The sequence below is a fragment of the Taudactylus pleione genome, unplaced genomic scaffold (genome assembly GCF_031769625.1).
Source record: "Taudactylus pleione unplaced genomic scaffold, aTauple2 ptg000258l, whole genome shotgun sequence".
Taxonomy (NCBI): domain Eukaryota; kingdom Metazoa; phylum Chordata; class Amphibia; order Anura; family Myobatrachidae; genus Taudactylus; species Taudactylus pleione.
Window position 1 is genome coordinate 4,875,990 of NW_028284660.1, and position 19,686 is coordinate 4,895,675.

Here is a 19,686-nt window from a genome sequence, read left to right on the forward strand (position 1 = left end):
TAAATGTGTATTTTTTTTTAAAGCACTGTGTGCTCCGATTCAACACCCGCAGCCCCCCCGGGTGATGAGTGATAACCAATCCTACCCCCCTTCCTGGCCTCGCCCCGCGGTTGATGAGTCAAAGTACTCACCAGTCCACTACATGCGCCAGTCAGACGACTGCTTTACTTCATGCGCAAGATGTAGCAGCTCCGCCAAGGCCAGCTGCTGCTGGCTTTGCCTCCTTGTAGTGTGCCGCTCAGCCGCTTGCCTCGTGGTCCGACTGTCTTCTCTGGTGCCGGACTGGTTGTGGTGAGGTCACTGGAGCAGTTCGAGGATCCGTCCGTCGTCGTCCCGGGGTCTGGTCTCAGCCTTCTCAGGAGTCAGTACTCAGGTCAGGAGACTCCTCTGAGTCATAGGACCACATTGAAGGCAGCTTTTGTGTTGACTTAATATGCATGGGAATGCAACATACCAGTTTACTATGAATCTGTCATGAGTCATGACTAGGACATTTTTGATACGTGTTAACACGTGGTAATCTTGACATTGTGTGTGTGGTTGCCCTGACGACACGCTGACGTCATTGGCATTTCCCGGGCACCGGAAGTGAGCCGGAAGCGGATCTGTCTGGCGGCACACACGGTGAGGGAAGGGGTATATAGGTAAGAATTCACTATATGTATTTGTATATCCTGATGACGAGTTGTTATTAAAACTATAAGTGACTGGAGTGAGACCCTTTTTCAAGTCCGGAGAGTGACTTACTGCCTTACTGCTACTTTTTAGTGAGCACCACGGCCAGAGGATTTTGTTTTGGGAGTGCCTGCACTACGTGGAACTGTGTATATATATATATATATCAGTGGCGGCTCCAGGCACGGGCAAGCCGGGTCGTCGCCTGGAGCGCCATTGTAGCTGGCTGGTGAAGGAAAAGCCCTCCCGGCACTAGTTGGATAATTTATTTATTAACAGTGTCTTATATAGTGCAGCATATTCCATTGCGCTTTACAATTGGAACATTTATAGAACAAAACTGGGTAATAACAGACAGATATATAGGTAGGATAATATAAGTTCAGGGGGAGGGGGCGGAGGAGGGTAGTGGCGGCAACACAGGACGGCAGGTAGGGGCAGGGTTGCCAAGAGGGGGGGGGTGAGCGGATACAAATTACTCGGGACCGCTCCCCCCCCTTTTACATTATAGCAGCCCAGCACACGCTGCTGTGTGATGTGCTGTGTGCTGGGCTGCACTGGCAGACTGCTCGTGGTTGCTAAGAAGCAGCCACAGCAGTCTCCTATGCCTCTGGGGGTAGCGATCAAGCTGATCACACCCCCCACTGGTTAAGCGCTGGGCTGAAGGGGCTCACTGCGCCCCCCTTGCCCGCATGCAGCGCCGCAAAACTTTTATTTTTTTTACCAAAGGGGGCGTGGCCACGCCTCCCGCAATTAGGCCATGCCCCCTTTTTTACCGGGGCCGGGCGTGGCTCTTGACGGACCTGGGTAGGGGCCCCAGTGCATTGCTTTGCCCAGGGCCCACACTGCTGTTTAGACAGCTCTGAGAAGGACCTCTCTACAACCAGCATACTGGAGACTCGGTTAAGTCTTCTTATTGCAGAGGCTAACTACACAACTCTCCCAAGACAGTATGAAAACATAGTAATGCTTGGCAGTAGGAGTACTAGCATCTCTCAGACACTGCGTACAAAAGTTATTGCATTGTACAAACATTATGATCAGACTCCTCGCAGCAGAGAAGATTAGTTAGAGGGGAGGTCTCGGACAAAATGTGAGAAATGCTGAGCCTTATTTAATGTGTGTACAGTAAGTACTATTTATGCCAATCTATGCTGTAAATAAAAATGGTAACCTACCTAATGAAAGAGCATTGAGCTTCCAAGAAAACGAGGCTCTCTGTCCAGAGCAAACACATTTTACATCGGTTTCATCCATGGCTTCTGCGGTGTGGTCATCAGACTGATGTAAGGTTACGCGGGCCTGGATAAACAAGCACAGACAGAGGGTGAGAGCGTATATTGTATACAGTTTAGTTGTCATTCAAAGATAACAAATCATGTAAGTGTTAAGCACACAAAAAGTGTATTCAAATTATTCTGTGAAATTGCCAAATACATTGATATACCATAGATGAATATTTAATCAAAAGGGAAAGAAACAGTACCATCTCCAGGGGTAACCACGCTGTCACAGTGTGCCAGACACCGGTCATCACTTACCGGGTCCAGCAGCACTGGCTCCTTGGCGGGCAGCGGGCGGCGAGATCCCGGTGCCCGCTGCTGACGAGGTCCTCTCCGGCTGCTTGTCATGTTCCCCAGTGAGCGGCAAGCAGGGAGATCCCAGCTGCGGCTCCCCTAGGGACGCGTGTGCCGTACTGCAAGAAGATTTAAAGGGCCAGGCGTGCCAAATCACGTCAAGATTTGAACTACTCCCTATAAGAGGGAGTCTCTGGAAACTGACAGGTGCCAGAGTATAGGCTCCATTACCATACTCCAGCATTCCTGTGCATATCCTGATTATTGGTTCTGACCTTGGCTTGTTCGTGACTCCGATTCTGTCTGATCCCTGGTTCTATGCTGATATCTGGTTCTGACCTCGGCTATTTCTTGTGACCCGGCTATTTCTTGTGACCCGTTTACCCCTGCTCCCTGGTACCGTCTCGTCTGTTTGGTTTTGACCCGGCTTGTTGACTACACTAAAGTCTCCTGCACTCCGCCCAAAGTTCACCAGCACTTGTATAGGGAAACCTAACCTGAGCGCCGCGACCTGTGTGTTGGATGCAGCCAAGTCCATACCTTCATGCGAGGGTCCCTGGTGAATACCGCCGGCACATTAGAGACTGCGCCTCAGGAATAGGTCAAGCTACTTCCCTGAATACGGGTTGCATCCACAATCAATCCGAGAGTTTGTGACACACGCACAGTAATAACACCACATACACTATTGCTGGGTTCATACCACCAAGGAACAGGTCCACATTTGTGGAGGCCCAATTACATATATGGCCCTCGAAGAGATCCACAAGTAAGGGGGGGACCTAGTGAAACACTGAACTGGGGAGGGGCGGGGGGGTCTAAGCAGTAGGAATTCTCCTACAGTAGGAATTATCCTTAAAGTCAGTGATTAGTTCAATTAAAACTAAGTTTCCCATTAGTGTTGCAGAAGAGAATTTGGAATTGAAAAACAAACAAACAGCGTAAATGTATGCATGTATGTACAGTATTTACCCCGCTTCCCTCTTTGCCCATGCAGTTTTGTATATACTGTATGCTCACGAAAAACATGCACTAAATCATTTGCTTGTTGCACATGTGTGCAGAGTTCTTCTTAGAGTACACATGTAGTGAATATGTAGACAGTAAAGATAGGTCAGAGATTTAGGGGCAGACCTAGTTGCATGTAAGTCCATTTTGCACTGCGCATGTACCTACGGGAAAGGCATAGTCGTCCGCAGCTTTGTCACATTACCACTCATGGCGGAATGGACGTAATGGGGCATTCGCACATAGGCAAAGTGTTGATGCAATTGCAGGCTAGGCCGAGTCGTGCGTGTGCAGATATCTGTCTGATTTCAGATACATCTATTGCACAATGTATAGGGTTGACGCAAGAGTGCATGGTTAATGGTGACGGCTAATTAGGCAAAGTACAGATAGGGGAGTTGTAGTCACAGACACATACGGGTTATTATTCATATCCATGTGTATAAGGAGCACATTGTAGATTAACTAAAGTCACATTCCCTCCTTGGTGGGAAACAAAGAAACCACCAGTGAGTATGTACCCCTATTTAGAAGATATTCATTGTAACGTATAGCATTCCAGCACCTAAGGGCAGAACTATCCTTTGTAACCTGCACAGAGTGTAAGCAAAAGAGCTCATACAAGTGCAGATAAGTGCAAATATTAAAGAGGTAATAATTGGATATACACAAAGCCCCTGACTGGTGATCACCTTGGCACATTTATCATTTTCCATGTAGTTGAACACAGAGGACCGCAAGATCAGGATCTCTCCGCGGACAATAGAAGTAGGAAGGGTAAAATCTACAAAGAACGGCTGGAAGGCGGTGTAGTTGGCTGCATATTTGGTCATGCCGATGCCGGACTGTTTTGAGAGACAGATCATGTCAGCTTTCCATTCGGTGATGGTGCCCGGGACCTGCAGTGGCACTGTGGTAGTACCACTTTCCCTGAGAAGGAAAAAAAAGAAAAAGACATTTAAAGAGAACAATAATTAAGTACTAAAGCCCAGAAATATTTCTGCTTTACCCATGTAACTTCAGGCCAATGCAGCTTCTCCTGGGCCCTAGCTAAGAAACTCTACGCTTATATCTTTTGGCCAAGGTTCTATTGCACTGTTATACCACATTACCACATTAGTTTATTATAGGAGTTCTATTACAACATGTAAACAGGATTATTCAGCATGTGGCTCTGCAGCTGCTGTGGAACTACACATCCCAGTATGCCCTGTCACAGTTTTGCTATTAGGGCATGCTGGGATGTGTAGTGCCATTGCAGTTGTAGAGACGCATGTTAAACACGTTTGGCTGTGCACATTATAAGCTATAAATGTCATGGATGTCTAGAGAAGTACCAGAATATGGCTATTAGGCAAGCATGGTTTTAATCTGTATTACTACTAATACAACATTAAAAAATACACTAAAATGGGTAAGCTCTGCTAGAAAAAAAATTGTAGTTAATAGTTTAAAAGGAGAACCATTTAAACCTTTACTTTACTCCTACCTTCTGCTGAAGGCCCCTCCCTTAGGAATACCTGCTGAACTAACTTGGTATTTTAGTGCTATTACATATCATCCGCAAAGGAGTATACTGTATATCGTAGCAGTAAATGGATATACCATAAGTATAGTAAATGCAGGTTAGCTTAACTCAGAACAGCAAATGTGTGGAATCAAACCATAATTAAATTCTACAAGGGAACTAATCTCTGTAAGAGTCTCAGGAGACCTGGAGCTCGGCATCTGCTGCAGAATTAAGAGATCAGAAGTAAAGACAGATCTTAGATTTTTTTTCCAGTGTTACCAGTGACCCCAGGATTGTCAGAAACTCACCCAACATGCGTAAGTTCGTTATACCATATTTCAGAAAAGTCTGTCCGTACACTGACGATCTCTGAGTCCGTAGGTGCTACAATGCCACTATTGCCACGTCCTGTAACACAAGATATTAAGCAGACGTTTAGGGCCTGATTCTAAAGTGCACAAACAGAATCAGTGCGCTTAGCACAGCGAGGAGAACCCGCTGGACCAATAGAAAGGAAATAGTCGTTGTAGTGCCCCCCTGTACCAGCTACCAACGGTGAAAGGTGCTAAAACCGCTCAAACAAGTCACAATAAAATGTAACATCCCATAGGTAAGCATATGTCTACGAAATATCCATAACTCAAATGAAATAATTTCGGATAGAAGTGTAGAAGTCGAAAGGCAGACTCGTCCCCATGATACAGAGGGGCTCTATGAGTGATAACAGTACTTTTCACTGCTTCTTCCTATTCAGAGAAGGGGTTACTATGGAGAAATCTCAGATTTCTCCAGCGGTGCCCCTGATTAGTGTAGATATTGTTTCCTAATACTGTAGTGTGGTGAGAGAGATTCAGAGAAGCATGAAAAGCTCCACTTTCTATTTCACTTCTGAATTCGCCATCTCAGGATGGCATAAAGAGCCTCCTGATGGGAGAAAAGCAGAGAAGACAGCCGTTTACCTGCCTTCTCCTTGTTCATTCTGCCCCCTTCACTTTCACTTGCTAATGCCTGGGCTACTCAACACAGAGAAACAGCAATGTCCATCTTCCTGCTTTACCCAGGTCACCTCAGACTGCCAATGGCACTGCCCCCTCAACACCGCTGCCTCGCTCTGCCCCCACACTGATATTGCCGACTGCACTCCCTCACCTCCTCCCCTGCTGACACAGTCTGCACCTACAGCTGCTACTGTTCCACCCCCTCTCAACTCCCCCCCCACCAATGCCGACCTGGTCTGCCCCCGCAGCTGATAGTGCTGACGCCTGCACTCTCTCTCATCCTAAGGAGGCATGGCCACACCTCCCGAAATTATGCCATGTCCCCTTCTGGCTCTCTACGGCCATAGTTACGAGTAGACTCTGGCACTGTACCAGACAGTACTTCACACGTGCAGGTCTCTTGGAGTGGGATTTCTATAATGCGCCTGAGCAAATCTCTGGCAAAATGGTGGCCTGGCCATTTTAACAGTGATTGTGCAGCAAATTCCCTATATAGATATTACAACTCAGTGTGTCCCCAAAAGCAGTCCTCAGAGATCCCTAACAGGGCAGGCTTTACAGATCTCCCCAGTATCACAATTTCAATAATTAGCTCAGAAAACTCCATGTTATCCAAAAATAAAATAAATGTTGTGCAATGCAGGAATCACGTCCACAACTTCCCTTGCACAGGAGACAAAAGAAATAAAATTTAAAAAAAAATCTTGAATTAGTTACCTGGATCGTTGAATTCCATAGAGTTCATACTCATAAAAACTGAGTTCGTATTCATAAAATCTGGTCGACCAAACGAGATTGGACTATAACTTCCGCACACTTTTGGTTTGTGTATTGTGATGTTTGGAGCATAAGTATGCAAGCACATGGTCTGAAAGAAAGAAACATGTTTAACATACTGTATATATATAAAAAAACAAATATATATGAAATATTAATCCAGTGTCTACACATATATGAGGGAGAGGAAAAACTTTTTAGGGTAGGTCGCCAGTGTGGGGGCTATCTTAAAGTCGGGCCATCTTGGATGCAACTCTAATTTTTTAATTGGGAAGGTAGTTATGTGACAAATCAAACAGATGCAGTATTTCATAGGAAGAACAAGGGTGTTCTTCGTTTTTAATTCATTCTCGAGTTTTAACTGAGTTTACTTTTGCAGGTAGTGACATTAATGCCTATGGCACAAACAGAAACAGAACATGTTGAGATTGTCTTAATATCTGGAGAACGAAGCACACCTGCTATTGCAAATGACTTCAACCATCATTTCCCAAATAGGCCACCCATTACTCACAGGGCAGTTGCCAAACTCCTTGCCAAACATACAAAAAAAAAACAAATCAGTTGCAGATAAAACAAAAAGTGGATGACCAAAAACTGTTACAGATGAAGTAACAACAACTGCGGTGCTGGCAACTTTCTCAAAGAGCCAGGGGCGGATTGGGCCACCGGGACAGCGGGATAGTTCCCGCTGGGCCGGTCCAATACACCCCTCTGCCGGGCCGGCTGACATTGCCTGCCCGGCCGCCTGCTACAGCAGCTGCCGGCATAGGCTAATTCCTCTATGTATGCCTGTGCCGGCTGCCACACTTCCTGGATTTGCGTTCTACTGCAGAACGCAAACAGGAAGCTGTCATAGACTCTGGCTAGCGGGCATTTAAGAGTGCCGCCAGCTAGCCAGGAGCCGCAGCGCTGAGTTAGTGAATATGGAGCTTGTGCTCCAGCGTCCAACCAGGGAACCACAGGCGGAAGAGTGCGGCACTGTAAGCAGGGCCAGCCAGGTGAAACCAAGGGGTGGCCCGTTTGTGAGAAGACCACCCCTTAGCAGTGCGGGGCCGGGCAGCAAATAACACCGACATCGGTCAGGAGTCGGACCACTGACAATCACCAGAGTCATAAGCACTGGTGGATTTAGGCTCCCCTTACCAGCGGTCCAGCGAGGTCTATCTCCTGCCACTACAGTCAGCACACAGAGATCCTGGACCCTGTGACAGCTGCACTTATACAGCTCTACATGTAAAGGTAAGCAGATTCTATTTGCAAATTCCTAAAAAAAGACGTGTGTATGTGTGTGTGTATGTATATAAATGTGTGTATATATATATATATATATATATATATATATATTATATATATATATGCGCACACTGTGTATGTGTGTGTGTGTGTGTGTGTGTGTATATATATATATATATATATACACACACACTTCCTTATGGATGGCACTCCCAATAAAACTTGCAAATAGTCCCGGGTACCCTCCGTGGGAGAAACCATAGCTATCCCCAATATGCACAACAGAACAGCGGCACTTCAGTATAAACAGGACACATATGCAGGCTTAGTAATCAACGTTTTGATGCTTTATTGCTTCATTTTCAAGATATGTATCTTGAAAATGATGCAATAAAGCTTTGAAACATCGATTACTAAGCCTGCATATGTGTCCTGTTTATACTGGAGTGCCGCTGTTCTGTTTTATCGTGTGTCACCCTCCCTGTAACTCCCCCTCGGTGTCTCTACCCTCACCATCCCTGTAACTCCCCCTCAGTGTCTCTACCCTCACCCTCCCTGTAACTCCCCCTCAGTGTCTCTACCGTCACCTTCCCTGTAATTACCCCTCAGTGTCTCTACCGTCATCCTCCCTGTAATTCCCCCTCAGCATCCCTGCCCTCACCCACCCTGTAACTCCCCCTCACTGTCCTGCAGCCTTCACGATTAAGTCTAGATCCCTTCGGCTAATGGATCTGGACGTGACATTGAGTGAGGGCAGAAGTGTGGCTCTACGCCCAGATAGCGTTGTTTTTTTAGTCATCGTCTCCCTAGGGGTGAAGCGCATACACTGAATGTTCAGACGTTCAGTGTATGCACATCAATCATTTACGAACATGGGCAACCTGACGACGGTCATCAGGTTGACCGTCATGTTCGGGCGATGATAGATGTCGGAAACGACCAGCAGGCGTGTGCATTGCTGGTCGTTTCCGACATTTGGATGCCCGAATTGCAGCCGATAACTGAGCTTTTGCACAATTACAATGTTGTAATCGTGCAATCGCTGAGTATTATCGGCAAGTGGGTGGGCACCTTAACTCACTCAGAAATGCAAGATCCATACTGGGCTCTATGTAAAAAGCAAAGTGTAAATTGACTGCAGCTTTTTCGAAATATTTTTTGCATCCAACTAAGAATCAGGCTCTATGAAGAGGGATCCAGACCCCACCCCTTCAACAGACCCCGCCTCTATTAGGGCTGCTTCTATAAATTTCCCGGGCTGGTTCCCCAGCCCAATCCGCCCCTGCAAAGAGCCCATAACATACTGTAGCACTCATCATCTGTCTCGTGAGTGTGGGTTTAGTCGTACAGCCATTTTGAGAATTTTGTTTACACATAAATGGCACCTCTACAAGATTCAGATGTTAGAAAAAGTAAAAGAAAGTACTCTCTCTTTTTGGGGGGCACAAGAATCTACCTTGGATAGTAAAACTTAACTTTTAATGTTTTGTCATAAAAGAATCATAGGAATAACTTAAATTATAAACATACAATAATATACATACAATAATTGCACATTATATTAAAAAAGTGAACACTTGTTTCATATCAGACAGTGGTCAAGATTTATGTAAATAGATTTAATAATCCAAGGTACCAATACCACAATACAAAATGTAAGGGAAACACCCCCCCCCCTTTAATTGGTTCTGATGCAGCTGTAGCCAAGGTGAAGTTTTAAGTTTGTATATATATTTTATACAAGGGAAAAAATATCCCAGTATCTTTAAAACAAGCACAATCCAATCACATATGAATTAATAGCAGACGATTAACAGTTAATAATCTATAATCTTCTGAGGAGGAAAAAAGCAAACAAATGAATATTCAGATGATCTGAGTGTAATCACTGCATAGATACGGCCCACCACAGTATCTCATCTCATTGTATTTTACGTGGTAAAGAGGTAAAATGTCCTTGAGTCCACCATTAGCCATCTATAGTAGTAATGAAGCCAGTCTGGATCTTAATTAATCTTGTGTCCCAAGTCCTATTCCTCAACTCCTCCTTTACCTCTGGACTTGGCTAAAGCGTTAATCAAAGTGAAAACAGACACCTGAGATCCAATACAAACCTCAAAAACTATCCTAAATGAGCTCTGACCATGGCCACCCACAACAGCATTATCATTTGTACCAGTGGAAGAATACATATTGTATGTCTTCTATCTGATACCATGTGTTTCCCAAATAGGCAGTACAAATTCTAACCTATTTCACAAAGCTATAGGGGAGTGACCTGCTGTATAACTGCTAATGCCTTTACTGGCCCCGATTTCCCTCAGCTAGCCAGGCTATTCCACCACTGAATTGTTTTGCACCTTTATGTATTTACAAACATTATATTTTCAGCTACTTACTTTGAACAACTGGTAGACGTCACCTTCTTCTGGAGAATCTTGGGGTACATAGTATGTACCGTTAAATATCACACGTTGATTAGGGTCAATGCACGGAGGCAGAGTCGGCTCTAGATTATACCCACTTGAATAGTACTCTTTATTGCTGAACTGGTAAGATGAATACACCTGTAATAGAAACAGGTCAGCATTCCATTAGGTCAGTGTGAGCCATTAGACACCGCTCCAACAGTCTGTACTGATCTCATCCGAATCCCATTGCACAGTCATTATCATTTCCCCAAATAAAAAGATGGCAACCTAACAGTTCCATTGCTGTCAGAGCCATCATGTCACTCACCACCAATCCAAAACGCTCCCTCCTATATAAACCACCCCCAACGCACACACATACACTCCATCTCAACATTACATTTATATCACCAAAGCTGTACCGAGTCACAGGTGATTGGATTTCCTTGTTTCATGAGCAGGAGACTGGAGTCAACGATCCGGGTGGCGCAGATGGATTCTGAAGCCGCTGTTATACCTAAGTTGACATCAGAACCAGGAATTCCGCCGACTTCGGAGAATTCTACTGACACCTAATGGGCGGCGAAGAAAAAACAAAAACATTGACCGTGAGTCATTTTTTAACCAACTGGAAGACATCTAGAATATCTAGCTCAGATGTGTCCACATACATCTAGTCTCCGTGCGCTACACGTCGCACTATACATAATGCGGGAGCTCCGTTTGACTCGGTAGCGCAGAGAGTCTTTTTGTGCAACTTTTTATCTTCAAATGTGTCTTATTCACACAGCGATGCCAATAGGTAGCGTATGCCAATATGTGGCATGCCTATATTCTGTGTGAGTCACTGCGAGTGTATCTGAATGCGAAATGCTACATTACAGTGATACAGCCGCTGACACTAACGTAGCATTTCACATGCAGATACACTCGCAGCCGCTCACAGAATATAGGCATGCCGCACATCATTTTAACCAGCAGAAACTGCTTGTGCGTCCTATGTGCATCACTGCATAAATAAGATGCATTTAAAGGTTAAATGTTGCATGAAAAGATGCTTGGTGCTACCGTGTCACGCCACGGCATGGTGCGACTAGTTTAATGCGCAAGGAGGCTAGATGTATGTGGGCACATCTGTACATCCCAATTCAATTGTGTCATTGTACAAAATATGGCCACGTGTCGCCAAGGAATTGTGTGAACGCTGTACTCTCAATTCTCAGAAAAGCTCATAGCTTTTACATAAAATAAATTCCTTGATTTGAATTCATTTTACCAATTGCTAAGGAAACAATTGTTTAGTCGAGTTGTATGACAGCTGATCGCCCTATAGTGCCGTTTATGGTTAGAATAGCTGCAATCAATCACAATACTGGCAGAATTCCTTAGAATACTTTTGCAGTATATGAAGAATGATATTAGGGAATGTTCTGATCATGGAGGGGAGGTAATGACACACATCAGATTATCTAGGAGAGTAGGTCAGGGAAGTGGCTGGTCTGGGGCTCAGTGGTGCAGTTTGTTTCATTATGACCCTCAGAGGCGCACTGGAAATCTCAGCATTCTACAGCGTGGGACGGACAGAGACAAAATTACACTATTCTCAGCGACCCAAACCTAGACCTCCCAAAGGCAGTCAGAGAACAGTTAGCATGTAGGCCGTAATCCCATTGGAGCACACAACAGATAACATATTCAAGCAACACTTTGTATGCCATGGCAGGTAACAAAATCTTGAGCTCTGCAGCAAATCAAATGCTCAAATGTAACTTCCCTTGAGGTATGGAAACTTGAATGCCACTAGCAGCTCTTCTATAAGACAAGGTGGGAGATTATCAAATCTTGAAAAGTAATAGAGCGGGATGTACTAAGCATCGCCTCCGCGATGTGGTACATCCCTCCTGTCTTCAGGTACATACTGCGGTTCATTACCGCAGTATGTACCAAGAATATCGCAAAGGACAGCTCTCCGGTTAAAAGCTGTCCTTTGCGATGGCTCGGGACAGAGGCACTTCTGAGTTTAACACCCAGAAGTCCTATGGCGCCCTTCTGCACTTGCGCAGAAGGCCGCAGCCTGCGGGGGTGATGGGAGGCGTCCGATCCCAGCCTGGAGCGTCCCAATAAGAATCCCATAGGCTTCTGTAGGGTAAGGCCACCTGAAGATGGCGTTACCCATCGGGGCGAAGCACCGGAACACCTCGCATATCCGGTGCTTAGTACATTTGGCGAATGCAGTAAAGTAGGTTTTGCCGCATTTTCCCCGTTAGTACATTTGGGCCATAAAGTGGAGAAGTTGCCCATAGCAACCAATCAGCTTCTAACTTTTATTTTATTTTTAGCACAGCCTACAAATGACAGCTAGAATCTGATTGGTTGGTAGTTTCTCTCTCTCCGCTTCATCTCTCCACAAGGTTTCATACATCTCTCCCAAGGACTGTTGGGGAGACACACATGGAGATGAGCCTGTCTCACCACCTACACATTGTAACTCTCCTCTCACCAAACTAAGCTTCAGTGTCCATTGATTATCATACCTTCATCACTATGTCTTCTCTTGCTGCTGCTGACTGAGCTTGAACTCTAAGCACTGCAGCACACTTGCTGGTCACATGACACATCAAAGGTGTCCATCAGTGCTCAGGGCATGCCCCCCCCTTCCATACTCAGACATGCCTCTATTAGCTCTCTTTCTGTGCTGCTTACTGCCCGTGGTGTGGCCCCATCCCCACATCAGCAAGCAGTGTCTGACTATACAGAAGCGAGGCTAAGCTGTTTCTGCCTCATCTCTAGTCTTCCTGCAGTCCCAGGGAGCTCCACAAAGCTGGGGAGTGTTAACTATAAAAATGATTACAATAACCAACGAAAATGTTTACAAGTTATAATCATTTTCTTTGTATTATTCGAATAATTTTTTTTATATCAAATCTCATGGGTATGACAGGGGAGGCTCTAAGTTGGGGCGGGGCTTCATGATAATTGTGTAATATGGTTCCACCCCCTATTTAAATATTGCTTTGTTAATGGCAATTTACAGCGAGGGGTGGAGTTTAATTATGCAAAACGTCCAGCCCTGCCACCCTTTGCCACCCTCCTGCTTCTTCTCCCTGGTCTCCCGGGGAGCAAGAATAAAAAGTAGACAAGTATGATGCTGACTTACTGAAGTGTTAAATGTACAGTACATAAGGCATACAGGGCCTAATTGAGACCCGCTCACGAGCGCTATGTGCTCGCAAGCGGGTCGAAGGGGGCCCAGTGCGCATGCGCACGACGGAGTTGGCTCCGTTGTGCGCATGCGCAAGACCCAGATAGTGACGGGCAAACCGTCGCTCCGGGTCTCGCACCAAAGGTGGCGTGCTGTCGATGTTGAGTGATCTCAAGTGATGTCAGTGGGAGTGCTTTCGGCTCTGTTAGAGCCGAAAACACTCTTGGGGTTGTGGCAATGAGACCCTACCACAAGTGTCTCGTCGCAAGCCCGATGGTCGCGATGGTCTTGACCATCGCGACCATCTTCCTGGCCGCTCGCTATAGCTGTGGGTGGACCCCCACAGCTATGTGAGTGGCCAGGAGGCCGCTCTAAAAAAAACAGAAGGTCGGCCCTGATTCAGGGCCACATAAGACATACAGGGCCTGATTCAGAGCTGGACGCTCTGACAGAATCAGGGCCGGCCCTCTGGTTTTTCAGAATGGCCTCCTGGCCGCTCGCATAGATGTGGGTGACCACCCACAGCTCTAGCGAGCGGCCATGATGATGGTCACGATGGTCAAGACCATCGAGACCATCAGGCTTGCGATGAGACCCTTGTGGTAGGGTCTCGTTGCCGCAAGCCCAAGAGTGCTTTCAGCTCTAACAGAGCCGAAAGCACTCCCACTGACATCACTTGTGATGTCAGTGGGGCCGGCCCCAGACAGTAGGTGTTCCCATGGGAATGCCTCCGTCTGAGCAGCCACGCCCCCGGCCCGCCCACCAAAGGGGGCGTGCTGTCACTCAACATCGACAGCACGCCCCCTTTGGTACGAGACCCGGAGCGACGGTTTGCCCGTCGGCTCCGTCGTGCGCATGCGCACTGGGCCACCATTGACCTGCTTGCGAGCACATATCGCTCGCGAGCAGGGTCTGAATCAGGCCCACAGTACATAAGGCATACAGTACATAAGGCATACAGTACACTACGGTGGATACAGCTAACTTCCTGGCAAGTAAAATGTTATTTTACAATATGTAAAAATACCCTTTTAAATATTCTACTAATAATGGGCCTGATTCAGCAAGGAACGCAAGTGTGCGCACGTACTCGGCCGCCGTGTGTATATGCTAATCAATGCATACGCATGGCAACCACAGCAGAAGATGCAGATGCCCAGCACTACACTACACAATGCCACCCACTTCCCTTTACTCATAGCCTGAGTAGTCCGCAAGACAGCGGAAACATCAGAAACATCGAGAACCATCAGAACCATTCGCACAATAAAGGGTGACCTGATCTTGTGCAGGATTTTGGCCACTTCCTGCGTGCATCGAGTCATCTGACTGCGTATGCCGCCGCACTGCCTTAATTATGCATGTCCCTATAACGGCGTCCCAATGCACAGGTACACCTGCTTTCGTTCGACCAACCCCCTGTCCCCCGTCACAAATGGCACTACCTGTCAATCAATATCGGAAGGCTCTGCGTACACACTGCATGTAGCAGTGACCTGCGGTCAGGTGAGGCATGTTTGCAGAGCCTTTCCTGTCATTCACAGGTATTCTCTAATTTGTTCTTATCATTTTTATAGTCAAAACTTTGAAGAACATATTATAAATATCTTCTTTGTATCATTCTAATAATTTTTATAGTCAAGACCTTGGAGTAAAAAGTGTATGGCTGGTGAGGCACTGCCTCCCCTGTCAATATTTTCCGCACATCCCTGATCAAAACTCACCAAATTTCCAGCACTATATACTGCTGCCCCTTTGTATAATGCTCACATGAGCGCTTGGTTCATATATATATATATATATATATATATATATATATATATATATGTTTAAATCTGGCTCTGATGCTAGCCAGTGCCTCCTCAGCCATTTAACTGGCTGGGAGGCACCGCACGTCACTAGCGTGTAGCCTGCGTACCCTTACCCGCTCGCACTGGCTAGTTCGCATACGCGCAGTGCGATTCATACGCATGCGCAGTGCAAAAACATCGGCCGGGTGCGTGCAAATTCTCTCCTGCGTTCCTTGCTGAATCAGGCCCAATTATACTAGATAAGACTGAATATGCAACGCTTTGGGACTGAACCACCAAAAAAGGAAGCACTCCAACAGCTTCTTGGGGTATATTTACTTAAGTGAAGGTTTATAGAAGTGTTGATGCTGCCCATAGCAACCAATCAGATTTTACTTATCATTTATCTACCGCCTTCTAGAAAATAATAGCTAGAATCTGACTGGTTGCTATGGGCAACACCTCCACTTCTATAAACCCCCTCATCTCTATAGACAACAAACAGTACACACAGCACTGCTTTTGTATCTGACAGATACTAGCTGCACAAAGTCGCGGCTTGGTCCTGTCATCAACAATACGGTTAATGTAATAGTCTGTGTGATGCAGGCATCGATGAGTATGGAGGATGGTTTAAAGGGGCAATCATTTCAAAGACAAAACCAACCTGGTTTTGCCTTTTAAATGATTGCCCCTTTAAATCATCACCAAGCTCCGCTGGAAAACCACAGATGCCTGCATCACATAGTCTATTACATGTACCCCTGTTGTCTGCATTGTCCTGTACTCCCCAATTAGTCACATACCGTCATGGTAAGTCTGCCTAATGACACCCCTGCATACATTACACCAGCACAGTCATGGTTGGGGGGAGAACCCTGATGATTGCAAAAGTATGAGCAATTGTTAGATTGTATAAGAAAGTGGAAACTGCCCCACAGTTGGGTTACATCTAATTTTGAAGGTACCTGATTTGCGAAGCCCTTCTCAATACTGAGATAAGCAGTGTCTGCCACCAGCTCTTCTCTTGACATGTAGTATACAAGAAAGATGGCTTCAGGAGCAAGCTCCACAGTTGCTGTAAAGGAAATGGTCGTCTCCCCTTTCAGAGCTGTCAGGAGAGGGAAAATACACAGTTCAATATGTAGCTCTGTGACCATAAAGCACATGATGTTAGAGTGTTAAGAGGGGCTCTCATCTGATCAAAACATTTCAGAAAGCTCCACTACAGTGGTCTAAATACAAAATTCTATGGGGGCCAACGTCTGATTAAGTATCGAGCATCACAGAGTTGTGTATCCCCCATAAAGTAAAATAAATAAATAAAACCACATCAGGCAAACTTAACCATGGTACAAGTTTCATAGCCAGATGGCATCTGCTCTTCATAGGAGAAACATCCTGTCTGGTAAGTGCCCGCCCCTTCCTGTGATACATGCTACATTACTCAGCGATGGCATAATACACCATGCAGGCAGTCTGTTTAACATTAATAAAAGTATACCCACTCCATACCTGTATGTCTGTATCACTTACACATGTCTGTATGTGCTGTGCAACTTATCTACTGTGCATCTGTCTGTACAACACATGTCTAGGGTCACCTGATCAGCCGGGATCCAATCACATTGTTGATAATTGCTAGGTCGACAAGTTCAACTTGTTGACACTCTAGCACCATGTCAACATCCCCAGAATGTGGCCATATTACAATGCTGCTATTCTCTGAATGCCGACGGTTGGGTTTAGATGTCTCCGGGGAGGGTTAGGTAATAGTGGGAGGGATTAGTTATGGGGCGGAATGGGAAATATTCCCCAGAACCGCTGCTCCGTCAGAAGTCTGCCACATAACTTCCCCATATGTGACTGCCGGGACCCGGAAGATGATGTTGGAGACACAGCTGCCACAGAGAGCAGGTACCACACCACTAGACTACCAGGAATGAGTTGTCAACAGTCTATCATGTCAATATGTCATTTGTGTAGACATGATGAATGCTGACATGGTCACTGTCGATATGCTATGCATGTTGACTTCAGGCCACCTCCCAGGAAACCCCATCACTTTGCCATCCAATTTCTGACACCATTGGTCCCAAACGCAACATCATTTTAATGTGTATGCTCTATAACACAGGTGCCCTAGGGGTTTTCTAGATTTGTGCATGTGTAATTGCAAATAATCGCTCAATTATTGTACGTTAACATCGGCATTGCATTCGACTCAGAAATAGGCCCCAATTAACAATTGATATTGCCCCTTTAATATAAATAATAATATTGTTCTCAAAACAATTTCCACACTAATCTTATATATAAAATTCACTGGTCTGTTTGTTTGTCTGTCCAGTTATGCATTTGGGCACCCCATGCACTGGTTGTGATGGAACCAACGCGAGGTGGTCTAGTTGTGGATCCTGGCCAGGGGGGGTACCACCCGTTGGTGTACGTTGGGCAGAAATTTGATTTGGGGAGCCTTTTCTGAGCCTTCCACTGAATGGATTTGGATGAAAACTTCACAGAGTGGTAACATTGGATCCCAGAAGACATACTAGGGGGTTGAGGTCCCGGTTGCACCTCAGGTTGGTGTACGCTGGACAGAACTTTGACCTGGGGATCCTGGGTAGAAGTTTGACCCGTGGAGACTGTTCTGGGCCTTCTACTGGACGGATTTGGACGACATCACATAATAAAACTTAACTTCAAGATTTAAACCCAGGCAATGCCGGGTACTTCAGCTAATATGTTAATAAAAAAATATTTCCCCACACAAGAGAATCAATATTATCTGCCTCCTTATTCAGTGCATAAGGATATTCCTCATTATGGGCCTGAATTAGTGGTGCTCACTATTGTATGCATGGTTGTGAATTTTTGCAGAGTTGCAGTGGCGGTAATATGCAAATTTAAGCACTCCCATTGTGCACTCGTATATGCCGGAAAGTGCAAACCCTGAGACGCCCACTTTCAATGCCTGCAGACAGTGCAAAGCCGCCGGTGGTTCCAAACACACCATCGTGCTCACCATCGACACTAGCACCAGCCTGAAATTGCTGTAATCATGGCTGCGCGTTTGGAAACGTAGCTGCATTCATTGACACCCTCGTGACATCCCTTTAACATGCACATAATACGGCCATTACTTGCTTTCACATCAGGTCACATCCCAAGAACACCCATGTTTTTTCTCACTAGTTCTAATGCCAGCACCTCCATACACAACATCTGACTCTCAGGGGAAACCCATGCGCCATAGGGGATGTGAGGAAGTTTTGCACATGCGCAGTATCAAATAATCGCTCAACTGGCAAACTACATCAAAACTAGGGATGTGCAGGCTCGGATTAGTTTGGATTTTCCCGCCAAATCCAGATTTTTCCCGCCAAATATCGGGTCTCAGAAAGAGACAAAACATCATCTTTTATGGACAAACATCATCATTCCTGGACAAAAGTCCATGAAAGATGAAGTTTGGCCTCTTTCTGAGACCCGATTTTTGGTGGGAAAAATTAGAATTTGGCGAGAAAATACTTAATAATCCGAGCCTGCACATCCCTAATCAAAACCGACAGGATTTCAAACCAGCTGCTTAGTAAATATAAATATATCCCTAGATTTCTATAACCGACTGTGTAAATGTCAGTTATGTATGTTCGTCTCCTTCCCAACAGCACGGAACGGTCTACAGTACTGTAAAGAATTTCTGTTATTCATGGAGGTTTTCTTAATATTAAATAAAAAAACAACAAGTTGTGGAATTATAATTAAGTACTGGGGTGGGTGGTCCCGGTTAAGGAACAAAATAGGCAGAAAAACTTACATGTGGTCATGTCTATTGGATGTACACCATTATGAACAATCTTTGATCTTGACATCACCTGCAGAAAAATGTAACAGCGTTATAGGACAAGTTAATTAAAAATTAGACATACAGAGACTGATTAGGATTTGGGAGCAAAACAAAAAAACAAACAGCTTATTTTCACCTTGGCAAAATTGTGCTGAACTGCAGGTGGGGCAGATTTTGAATCTGCAGAAAGATTTAGAGGTGGGAGGGGCGAGTCCTAGCTCAACTCTAATAAAGCTGTCCAATGTATGCGAGCTTCAGGCAAAGGCTGCCTGTACTTACCCTACTTGCCTTGTAACATGGTCCATGGATGATTCACAGGTTTATGCTATTCCCATGTTTATGCAGTTGAGTGATGATCGATAAGCTGCGCATGCGTCCGAGTTGCAAAGTGTGAAACTCCATTAACGTAGTCACTGGCAGTGACTATTTTCATGCAGGACGACTGACAGTTGGGCACCGTTTGGGGGATGGGGGAGTGGTGACAAAGACGTTTCGCAACCATTTTTTGGCGGGATCGCAGCCTGCAATTGCGATCCAGTTTGCAGATAACATGGCTCTAGCGCGGTCATTCTGCATGACAATAGGGCTACTCAGAAGTCATAGTGCAGCTGTGTAATCGCACGCAATGAATCTGAGAAAATATGCTAATGAC

The 19,686-nt window shown here is 45.6% G+C and overlaps 1 protein-coding gene across 1 annotated transcript in view; it reads right to left on the reverse strand.

The window, feature by feature from the left end:
* The window catches only part of LOC148514825 (ovostatin-like), a 106,073-nt gene that overhangs the window by 43,894 nt on the left and 42,493 nt on the right, over positions 1-19,686 (reverse strand). Inside the window, exons 13-20 of the mRNA XM_088480948.1 lie at positions 19,005-19,062; positions 16,153-16,295; positions 10,615-10,764; positions 10,181-10,348; positions 6,486-6,636; positions 5,079-5,178; positions 3,953-4,190; positions 1,854-1,977 (exon numbers count right to left, since the gene is read on the reverse strand). Coding sequence (XP_088337074.1) covers positions 1,854-1,977; positions 3,953-4,190; positions 5,079-5,178; positions 6,486-6,636; positions 10,181-10,348; positions 10,615-10,764; positions 16,153-16,295; positions 19,005-19,062 — 1,132 coding nt within the window. The remainder of the gene's footprint in view (positions 1-1,853; positions 1,978-3,952; positions 4,191-5,078; positions 5,179-6,485; positions 6,637-10,180; positions 10,349-10,614; positions 10,765-16,152; positions 16,296-19,004; positions 19,063-19,686) is intronic.